This window comes from Chaetura pelagica, unplaced genomic scaffold, assembly GCF_000747805.2.
Source record: "Chaetura pelagica isolate M959 unplaced genomic scaffold, ChaPel_1.0 scaffold420, whole genome shotgun sequence".
NCBI lineage: Eukaryota > Metazoa > Chordata > Aves > Apodiformes > Apodidae > Chaetura > Chaetura pelagica.
Window position 1 is genome coordinate 2206788 of NW_009951919.1, and position 11239 is coordinate 2218026.

Sequence of the window (11239 nt, forward strand, 5' to 3'; positions counted from 1 at the left end):
GAAAGAGGAAAACTGTGAGTTGATAGTCAAGACACTTTGAAATGGTTTCATTTCAGGACTCTGTGGATGGACCAAGGGAGGAAAGGATACTGTGCAGGGACTTCAGGGAGAGTAATATTTCAAAATTTATAAAGTGTTAGAGAATATTGTCCTTTGAGATTTTCTTTCCTAATACACAGTAATCAAAACAATCACAAGAATCAGAGCAGATTGTAAGGAAATTCCAGGAGATCTGGAATGAAACTGAAATCCATCAGCACATCTATGGTCTGCTCCAAATCCCACAGACCCAAATTTGAAAAGTATTTGACTATCCAGATGTTGGTACCCATGTAAGTTATCTGAATTTCAGAGGATCTGTACAAATTGCAACTCCTTTTGATTCAAAGATTAATTCTCTAATTTCAATATAAACTAGAGGGTCTTTATGTGCTGACCTGGAAGTTAAGGATTGGTCTCAGTTTGGTCTCTTTTCATTGCTTTGAGGGAAAGTTCATAGCCAAGAAACATGGCTGAACTTGTTGGGAATCCTCGCACTGCATTGACCGTGATGCCCCTAAAAAAGACCTGTTGGGGATGGAGAAAGGTTAGAGCACAGGAATATACTGGCTGTTTGAAGAAGAAAACATTGAACAAAGTCATGGTGTGATTCTGAAGAGCCAAATGTTGGTTTGCTCAGAAGATAGACTCTCATTGCTGGCCTCTGCTGAAATCTGTGCTGGAGAATGGAAACACGACAGCAGAAGTCACTGGTTTGGTATCATTGTGCTCCTTCTCCCCAGGGACACCCTCTGTATCTGCCAGCAAATCTACAAGATGGGGAGGGTAAAAAATGTCCTCTTGCCACTGATGTAGAGCAGAAAGCAAGAAACCTAAAATGTCTTCCAGTGTCCTACCTACCTACAGCCCCTCCTTCCCTTTGCACACACAAGCACAGGAGGATCATGCAAACCCCAGGGGACCACCAGAAAGCTGTTGCTTTCCTGCAGCAAATGCTCTGGCTCCCAGGGTTGAGTCAGTGGGTGCAGAAGACATGGAAAAGGAGCAGGAGCAGTGGGTATGAGCCAGCCCAGCCTGTGCAGGCATTATGCCACGTGGACTCATTTGCAGGTTTCACCTTTGAGCATAGAAGCAACCTCTGAATCAGCAGAAAACTAGACTCAGTCTTTACCTGGCTGAGAACTTACTCTTGCCACCAGTTCTGGAAAAATATTTGATGGAAGCTGATATTTTCACGTGTGGGTTCCTAAGGTGAAGCTTTGGTTCTCATCCATATCCCAGCATTTTCCACCATTAAAATAAAAGATCTCCACAGCCAGACATCCTCACTCTGCTCAATATATCTGTATTTTACAAGATGCTGACACAAGAGGAAAAGACCCTGTGGCTTTTCAGTGCTTGAACAGTAAAGTGCTTTCTGGAAAGTAGAGAAGGGGACTTTGTCTCTCCATGCACCTGGTTTGTCTCCCTTTGAGAAACCTCCTGGCTACAAACTCTCCTGCCTGGTGTGCTCAGGCCACTCACTCAGGCTGAGCCTATTTACAACAGGATGATCACAGGGAGTATCTCTGCTGGCCTGTTCCTAAAAAAATGCCTCCCTTAACTCCCCCAGCCCATCCCTGTGGTCACTAATCTAAACACCAGAAGTTCAGAATAGACAAGAAAAGCACCATCAGCAGAGCAAGCTCCCTCCCAGGCTCTCCAAAGGCAAAGCTCCCACGGCTGCTGTAAGGAAGCCTGGAAGGTCTCAGCTCCAAGAGCAGAAGCCCATGGATCTAAGTGTCTGTCCGGAATTTCCCCTGAAATACTGAGCTCTGCTAAACACAACTTGTGTCCAGCAAATCCAGTGCGTGGTGCTGACTTGTGTGAGACAGAATTGAACAATCTCCACATGGTTTAGGGCAGAGTTTGCAACGTGAAATTGCAACTTTGGCATCTTCAGGATATTACTTGATTTATTGGGGTGTTTTATTTTGCTAGGAAGTTTCTGGGAGGAAATTCAAACGTTTGCAGTATACACCAAGTAACACAAAAGAGCCACGTTAACCAACAATGAAGATTTATGAAGAAAAGCCCAGAGGCATATGATTTTTTTCTCATCAGAATGAACACACCTGACTATGGAGAAAGAAGAGGGCTATGGTTACATTTTTTTGTGTGTCCCAGGCAAGTATTTTCAGCACTGTAAATACTGTTACTTTGTCCCAGAGTGAAAACATCCAGAGCTGAGTTTGCCATTTACCAGGTCCATTTCTCCCAACATATAAATAGATTTTTCTTACAAGAGAAGGATCTGGCCTCATCAACTATTACTCAATCCTATTGCCAGGCATAAGAGCAGAAAAACTGCAAGCAGATCTGACCTCAAACAAAATAAAAAACCAAGTGCCTGAAAGAGTTGTTAATATTCAGGCAGGATAAGGAGGGAATTGGGTGAGGAGGAGGATGGAGAGGAGGGAGAACATGGAAATTCCCTTTGCAGCCCTGCTGTGTGTTCCTGTGAAGCTCCACAGCAAACAGAGCAGGCAGCCTGTGCCCAGCCTGGGGCACCCTGACCCTGCTCTGACCACCACAGCATGGTCTTCAGCACCTCTCCAGGTGCCTGTTCTTCATAGGAAAGTGACCCTCTTCAAACAACAGCAAAAACCCAACCAGACTGCAGGCTTCTGTGCCAGGTAGCACAATATGGTGGCATGTTGGCAAATATTTAAATCACATTGACTTGTGATTTTGCTGGTTTATTTTGGGTTGGGCTTTTTTGTTATTGTTTGTTTCAGTGGCTGTTTTTTGTAACTTGTCACTTTTCCTTCAGGATGTGAAAATGAAGCTGGGAAGCTAAAAGGCCTCTCAATGTTTTGATGACAAATTATATACAGATTGATTTGAATATCAGAACACATTGCTCCTTGTAACCATGCACTGACAGAGCAATAAAGCTGCAAACCTGGTTCTCTGCCTTTCACATTTAACTGAGGCAAAGTTTGCAGGAGGAACAAACAACTTTTATTACACTAATAGACAAAGTCAGTAACAGGAGATAAGTTGTTTTTTTGGCTTGCAGCCTTTCTTTATGTTTGAAGCCAAAGCAATTCTGATTTAAGAGCATTTGCAATCGGCTCTGTCCTGGTGCAAAAAGAATGTGGGCAGTGCAACCACAGCATCAGTTCCACCAAAGCATTGCCCAAGCTGACCAAACACCCCGCTGAAAACTCTTCCCACTGCCTTCAGTGTCAATGGGAAACATCTGACCTCTGAGTGTTGTCAAAGCAATCACAGAGGCAACTTTTTCTACCTCTAATTTATGGTGAGTCAAACCACATCCACAATTAAATGAATGCACTGGCATGAAGTGCTATTTTAAGTTAATTACACCAGCAGATGGTGACCCCCCGTCGCTCATTTTCTCATTGCTGTAAGGCCCATTATTGCTGTCACTATTATGATTTAAAAAGAATCTTCACTATAATTATCTACTGTCATTATTATAATTTATCAGTAACTGGCTTTAGCTGTGGGTTTGCAACAGCCACTATATTTCCCAACTGAAAATTAAAGGCCTAATACCCAGATTTTACTTCAAACACCACTTACTTTTAAGCCCTCGCTCTGGTAGCTTTGCATGATACAGTCAAGGGTCCCTTTGTACTTGTTTAAATAAACTCCATCAGCCTGAAGTCGACTTTTCATAACATCCATTGGAGTAGCAGTCCCCCAGGAAATGGCTCCTAGAAAAATGCAGAAGTATTTGAACAGCTGCTTCTCTGTGTCTCCTTGGCCGCAGGTCAGTGCACTCAGAAGTTCACCTCTCATCTACCACATCATATTCACAGGATTTTTATTTCAGGGCATTCACCCAACTCAGGCACGGGACCAGCATTTCTGGGAGCAAAGTTCCCTGTTTCTAGAAGCAGCATTGAGATGTTAGGGTTTATGCTGGCAATCAAATGCAGAGGGTGCTCCTCCAGGTACAAATGCATCATCTGCAGAGCTTCTAGCAGAGCATGGACATGTCCTGGGAAGAGCCCAGACTGCAGGGAGCAACTTCAGAAAGACTGGAGCCCTCAGATACTACTGCTGAAAAGCAAAGACTGAGCTGAGACTGCAAATAAGAGGCTGGGCTCTCTCATGAAACGAGGGTCAGTCTCCACACAGCTGAGATACATCATCATTCCCATAAAGAAAGCGTCTGTTCCCATTGATCAGCCTGCAGCTGGGTGGGATGGGTTGTCTCTGAAAAGGTCAGCTTGCTGCAATCCATGGCCCAGCTGGACAAACAAGAGCTTGTTTGACCCTACGTGAGGATGGGGACACACTAGAGAAGCTGTCCAGGTGGGCCAGGGCTCTGCTTATTTGCAGGAGAAACTGAGAGGGTGCTTTGTAATCATTACCTGAGCTGAGGATTGATCTACATTTAGGGGTCTGCAATTTAGAAACAGCCAGGAAAGGGGGGGTGGGTTTAGGGGTGACCTTACAGCCTGGTGGGACACACACACACACCAGTCAGTCACTTGGCTTCTGCTGCATGCAGGTAGGGTGCACACCCTCCTGGTGGGCAGCCAACAGGTTGAAGTCCTCTTCTGGAGGCATCTTGGCTGCCGTGCCTCTGGCAGTGTGATAGGTAGGCTGCTGGGAGACATCCAGGGAGATGAAGGCACTGGCTGCTTTCTTTCTCAATGACTTTGAGCCCAATGAAGATCTGATAATGTGACTTCCATAAAGTTTGTCAAGTCATAAAGTGCAGTCGTGGTGCCAGGGGACCTGCCTCTGGGGAAGGAGTGTGCAGGCCCATGTCTTCTCCTGGTCACCAGGAGGATGTGATGGTCCCTGAGCAATCCCCAGGAACCTTCCTGTCCTCGTTTTTCCAGTTTTATGGGGGAAAAAAAACCAAGAGGTGCTTACCTGCTATACCCCCTGCCAGCCAGATGGAGAAGGGACTGGGGGAAAGGCATTCCTCGGGGGTGATCCACCCACAGAAACACATGTATGGGATGAAATAGAGGCAGTACCCAGGAATATCCCTCAGGAGCATTGCTCCTGAGCCTCGGTATATTCCTGCTATCCCTTCTTTCTGTAGGACTGTCCTAAAGCAGTGGATGGGACCTCGGTACACAGGAAAGCCAGGAGCTGTGGGGTTTAGTTTAGTGTCTGCTGAAAAAAAAATACAAAAAGATACAACCATTGTAATCACTTCAGTCATAACTGCTCCAGAACTCTCAGAAGCCCACTGCCACCAAACTGAAACCCCTGCCATTCCTTTTTTTTTTTTGCTGGGATCCACATGTAGTGTGGGGAAAAAAGTTTTTAAGAAAAAGAACTTAGGTCAGTTTTTAAAAGATGTTTAGACACCTCAGGACAGATTTTTCCCTGATGCACTGCGTGTCTCCTGGTGTGTGCCCTGAGAGATTTCCAAAGGAGGGTAAGGCTGTGTGCCCTGTTTTCATAGATTTTAACCACATCTGATGCCAAGCTGGATCTGTGGAAGCCAGCAGCATGTAGATGTGGAGCTGAGGGACACTATTTAGTGGTGTCCTTGGCAGTGCTAGGTCAACAGTTGGACTGGGTGATCTTAAAGGTCTTTTCCAACCAAAATGATTCTATGACTCTATCCTGCCAGCATCCTCTCTCGACCTGCCTTGCCTTGTGCCTGGGGACCTGTAGCCCTGTCCCAAATAATCCAGTGGTTATCAAATGTTCATGTGAAATTTCTGCCCTCCCCTTAAGCTCAGGAGACAGTCTATCCTGAGGCTGGACAAAGCACCCTTAGCCCAGCTGTGGTGGCACAAGGCAGCAGAGAGCTGGGTCTTCAAGCAACATTGTCCTGTAGCTCTTGTCAAACATTGAAGACTGGCAGAGAAAGGGCAAATGAGTTGATTCTCTTCATACCTTTGGTGTATGGCTGTGTTTGCATCTGCAGCCTTATCTTCACCAGCTCCACAGGAGTGCCAATGCCCACGGACACAAACCCTGCCACCACACTGGCCAGGGCCACGTCGGCCAGCGCTGGAGCCTGCGATGGGTCTCCATGGCGGAGCTGGCTGAGGAGCTGTTGTGTGTTGCTGAAGACACCAAACACCAGGGAGTTGTAGACAGCAGAGCTGGCCAGTGGGAAGGACAGGCCTTTGAAAAAACCAGCCACCTGCCCAGGAAAGGGAGCAGGAGATGAGAGAGCAGATGGGGCTGAGCAGCATCAACCCCAGTGTGTCCATCAAGTAAACACAAGTAGCAAGTGCCTCCTGGAACCAGCTGCTCACTTGTGCTGAGCAAATGAAAATTAACTCATACTGCTAAAGACACAGGCTGAAAGCACAGGAACCCATGTAGAAGTCCCTCTGATGGCCAGCTTCTTCCCTGGCATCACCAGAGTCAGCAGAACACCTCTGGCAGGGCTTTGCCAGCAGGTACAGGCAAACCAGCCACTGTGGGTGTAACATGCAACCCATGCAGAGCCACGGGCAGTGCCACTTGTCACTCCATACCAAGGATCTGTCTTATCCCTGGAGGAGTAACCAAGAGAGTTACCTTAGAGTGAAGCCAGAGAAGGCTGTAGGGCTCTGCAGCATCAGTTGCACCAATTTCATTGGTCTTCATGTAACTGCTGGTGTCAACAGTGGTTTTGTATAATTGCTTTGTGTATTTATATATCTATTTACATTTTCTACCAGCACATTTTAAGTCAGATAAAGTACTTACAGACTCATTTCTGTACACAGTGAGAACACAGCTGAGTGTATTTCCATATCCTTGTCCAGCTTGCAAACGAGTCTGCAAAAGACATTCATGAAATGTGACTGAAATCCCAACTTCCAGCCCAGTGAAAGCTCGTCCTGCATAAACAATGTGTACTTTGATTTGAGAACAGATCCTTTCTGAGTTGCAAAGAAAACAGAGCAATAAAATAAGATATATATGCATCCACCCTCTTGAACTTTGCCAGAAGCAGGACTAAACAGGACCTCAGAGGTCTGAAGCTTTCTGCAACACTTGGAATCAATACTGGTCAAATTGTTCTTGAGTCCAGATCAGCCACCCCAGCCTGGCCCAGGACCTGCAGCAGGTTACTGTGTGCAGTGCTCTCATTGGCAAGGTCCTGAATATGTGGACATCTGAGAGTGGTTTGGTCTTCTTCCTCTGGGGATTCTCAGTGAAGTTTGGGATGCATTGCTGAAGGATGGAGTGAAGAGCTCCCCTGGGAGGCTTCCAGAGCCCTTCCAATCCAAGGTGGATTTTAAGACAGGAAAACTAAATGGAGCCAAATGGCTCCATCTCAGAAATTCTCCATTCTTCACTCAAAAATACTTTTTCACATCATTTCCAACATAGACATTTTGTTTCATGGAAAGCAATAGTTGTAGCCCTTCCAGAAGATGCCTACAGCAGCTGTAAGAAATGGCATGTAAATTGTGACCAAGCCTGGAGACTTCAACATGCTTTCTTCTTCTCATATATACATGTATAAGAAGGAGGATGGATGTATCATATGTCTATTTATAAATACATGCAGACACATATTTAGATCATCTTTCATTCAAGCTGCTCACAAGTTTGCAATAATAAAGTCCTAACAAGTGATGTATCTTTTGGGCTTAAAGGTGTGTGAGGAAATGGAAAACCTGTCTGGTTGACAGGACCTGGGGCTTCAGCAATTAATCTGGGCTGAAGCCAGAGCTCACTCTTTATAGGAAAACGTGCCCTGCCGTGGGTGTTTTTCTGGGAATGAGGAGAGCATTTCTGCTTGTATCCATCAGCACTGCTGCTTGCAGGAATGGCAAGATGAAGCCAGGAGAGATAGTGTCAACCCGTGCTGGAGGCAGGTGCCCTGTCCCTTCTGGCGACTCAGCCTCTACTTACACCAGGAGGAAGCAGGAACTTTATTTGGGAATCTGAAGCCCAGAGGAGTGAGACTCCTCTGGAGCTGTGCCTGGGGAGAGCTTTTGGACAGCAAACAGCAGGTTGAATGGCACAGTGATTTATCTCAGAGCCCTGCCAGAGGCTGGAGCTGTAGGACCCATCCAGGGAACAACAGGAACCAAAGCCCAGGCTCATCCCTTGCTCCAGGGCTGCAGCACCAAGCCCTGAGCCCGACCTGAGGCCCCAGAGCAGGCAGCAGTGAAAGCAGAATGTTTACTGAGCCCTTTGCAACAAGCAGGTACACGAAGCTGCCTGTTGTGCAAGGTGGGCAGGCCCAGCCCGCGGGGCTGTTCACACCCTGACACACCGGGCTGGGGCTGTTTGCACCCCAGCAGCCCAGGCAGGGTGACTGTCCTGCGCAGCCCTGCCTTCCCTCCTGGCATCACCCGCACCCTTAGCCCAGGCATTCCCATCCTCGCCTCCCTGGGCTCCTTTGATTTTTCTTTTACACAGTAACCAGGTATTTAAAGATTCGAGTTAATACATTTTTTCAGTAGCTGAGGGCAACTGAGTGTCCTCACACCAATGCCCCTGTTAACACCTCACACTGAAATCACTGCTCTGTCAAAGTCTGCTGATACCATTATGGATTTCTCAGGAAAATTCTCCTTTTTGTTATGTTTCAGTGAGACAGGTCTCCTGGGTGACATCCAGAAACTGTAGGAAGCTCAGGGGAAATGATCACACTGTGGAGGATGAAAAGTGAGTAAATGTAAATTCATGAGTAAATGTAATTCAGAGTTTTGCAAGGCTGTGGAAAACATGTGCTTGGGTTTGATGGAGGCTATGATGCTGGGAAGGGGCAGCTGACCAGTCTAGTCTTCTTCTCAAGGTGAGGAAGGACCCTCCATCCCCTGGAGGTTGTGAATGCTGCTGAGCTGCCCCTTTGCTGGCTTAGTGCTGTGTAAAAACTGTCCTTTCAACTTCCCTTCCCCCAAAATTTGGAAAGATAACAAGTCTGCCTACTTGGTATTCCAAGGCCATGCACAAAGGGCAGCAGAGGGGGCAGCCTGACAGTTGTCTTTATAAGCACTGAAGGATGGGCTCGCTCCTTCTTGGCATCCAGAAACTAGATGCTTCCCAGCAGGATTCTCTCTCAGTTGTTGCCAAACTCCCCTAAACCTGGCAAGGCCACCCTGACAGCTAGCCTGAGATGGGCACTGCCTTGGCAACCCTGAGCAGAGCCCCCCTGTGCTGCCCATCCCTGGCCCTGCTGCCTCAGGTGGTGAGGGCAGCTCTGCCCCTCCTCCCACAGGAGGTCTGCACCCACACAACACTCCCAGGGCTGATGGCACCTTAGCAGCCCTGAAGCCTGGCCACCTCCCAGCCCCAGCAGAGCCAGCTGTGTGCCAGGGGATGGCTCTGATGGCTGTGCAAGGATGTGGCATAGGCCCTGCCTCCTGCCCATCACCCTCTAAGGGTCTCTAAGGTGTAAAGAAGACCACTGGTTCTTGGGTATGCTACATCTGGCAGCCCTGCCTGGTGCCAGCAACAAGGCTTGAACCAGACCAGAGCACATGGGCAGGGCAGTGGAAGCAGTCAAAGCCAGCCAGAGATGCCTATCACACTGCACAAAAGCACAAAGGAACAGGATCTTCCTTTTTATCTCTCCATCAGCAGGGATGGTCACCTTGGCTGGGCCAGGCTGAATCAGTGTGTGCAAGGGCTTGTCTACATCATGCTAGCAAATATCTTTTAACACTTCTAAGTCTTTCCCTCTGAGGAATAATTGTCTTGCAGGAATAGTAAATATTGCATCTCATAGCCCCAGGATAACAATTTCAACACTGCCCTTCCAGCATTGCCAACACAGGGAAACATAAAAATGTGCCTGCAGCAAAAAGAGCTCCTCCTGTTGCCCTTTGAATAACTGTCTGGGGCAAAGTTTTACAAAACACTGGCAGAACTGTTCAGAAAGTCACACATTAAGTGAGGCCAGGTTTAATTTTCAGCATTAATCCTCACCAGAGGAACTCGCACGCATCAGCCAGTTCCTTTAGTTTCTCATTCAGAATGAGGATAGGAGAGGAAGAAAGGCTAAAGTCCATGAACACATTTCTACCCAGGCTAAATTACCCTTTGGGGTGGCAGCTGAAAGTGAAGGTATTTTGAGGCATCATCTAGATCACTGCCCCACCAGTGAGGTTCTGGGTGATGATGTGAAAGTGTGGTTTGAAGTGGTTTACCTTGACTGTGTCCAGGGGGTGCCCCACAACCACACTGGCAGTTCCTGGGGGTGAAAGCAAAGTATTACACAAAACATTGGAGAGGCTTTTGTGACAGGACAGGAAGCAATGGGTCTGTAGGGGAGGAAGAGAGATTTCCATAGGAACCATTCTCCTGGGCCAGAGCAATGCCCAGCAGAATGCCCCACCTCTGACAACAGGCAAAAAGCTGGGCAGAAACACTTGTGTGCATCTTCCCTTGAAAACTGTCCTGGACTCCACCAGCTTCACATCTCAGAGGCAACCGAGTGAGAGGAAGAGATGGTGTGTTTGTGTGACCTCTCCATGAACAACCCTCCTGGCACTCCTGTAAGCTTATGCAAACATTTAGCCTTAAAATGGTGAGATCCAGGTTAGACAGGAGGAAATGCTTTCTCCTGGCTCAGATAGCAGTGCCCCAGGGCCAGCTGCTGATACAGACTGAGCCCCCATCCTTTGCTGTTGTAAGAGCAGCTTACAGATGCCTGAGGGGGATGACTCAGACAGAGGGGGTTCTGCTCTGTATCAATCTCTGTTGTCCCATCCAGCTGCTTTCCCTGAGGTTCTCTGGGAGAAACTGGCCCGTTCCCCCACCATCCTGCCCATCTCCCCGTGGCACTTGGTGCCAGGAGCCCCTGCAATGGGACAGAGCACAGCCTGGTTTCCCCCTTCTCAGGGAGAACAGGACAAGCTGTGTGCTGTGACCAGGACATGGCTTGATGTGCTTATAGCAAGTTTCAGGATGTTTGTGGAGATGTTGGTGGTTTGTGCTTCCTTCACACCTGCAAGGCTCTGTCCCAACCACTGTCCCCAAGTCTTTAGAGACTTAATGAAACTTCTCCCTTGTCACGGATTAGGACTGAAAAGAGCTTCATGTCTTTGGTCGACACATTCTGACCTTACTCAAAAAATGTATGATAAAATGTCCCCCTCTCCTCCTGGACTTTCACCTGCGACCACCTGTGGCCCAGTGTGAAAACAGGCCATGGCCACCCCCACTGGGCATGGGTGGCTGTTCCCTGGACACCCCGTCCCGCGCCGGGCTGTGTGGCAATAGCTCGGGGGCAGGGGGGCAGGAGGGCCTGCTTGTCCCCCTGCCCGCCCTGCCTGTCCCCCTGCCTGCCCTG

The 11239-nt window shown here is 47.9% G+C and overlaps 1 protein-coding gene across 1 annotated transcript; it reads right to left on the reverse strand.

The window, feature by feature from the left end:
* Nucleotides 1–444: 444 nt before the first annotated feature.
* Nucleotides 445–11099, reverse strand: SLC25A48 (solute carrier family 25, member 48). The gene is made up of 7 exons (XM_009995725.1): nt 11063–11099; nt 10095–10138; nt 6691–6762; nt 5884–6136; nt 4900–5148; nt 3592–3725; nt 445–567 (listed from the first exon to the last, which is right to left on the reverse strand). Exons 1-7 carry the CDS (start codon nt 11097–11099, stop codon nt 445–447), a joined length of 912 nt encoding a protein of 303 aa, XP_009994027.1.
* Between the last annotated feature and the right edge of the window lie 140 nt (nt 11100–11239).

What these genes read in the sequence shown, in the direction of transcription:
- SLC25A48 (XM_009995725.1), bottom strand. Translation starts at nt 11,099, where the DNA reads ATGGCCTGTTTTCACACTGGGCCACAGGTGGTCGCAG. An exon ending in CTGTGTACAGAAATGAGTCT is followed by an intron (nt 6,137 to 6,690) that starts GTAAGTACTTTA and finishes TTTCCTGGGCAG; the next exon opens with GTGGCTGGTTTTTTCAAAGG. An exon ending in AACACAGCCATACACCAAAG is followed by an intron (nt 5,149 to 5,883) that starts GTATGAAGAGAA and finishes TTTTTTTTTCAG; the next exon opens with CAGACACTAAACTAAACCCC.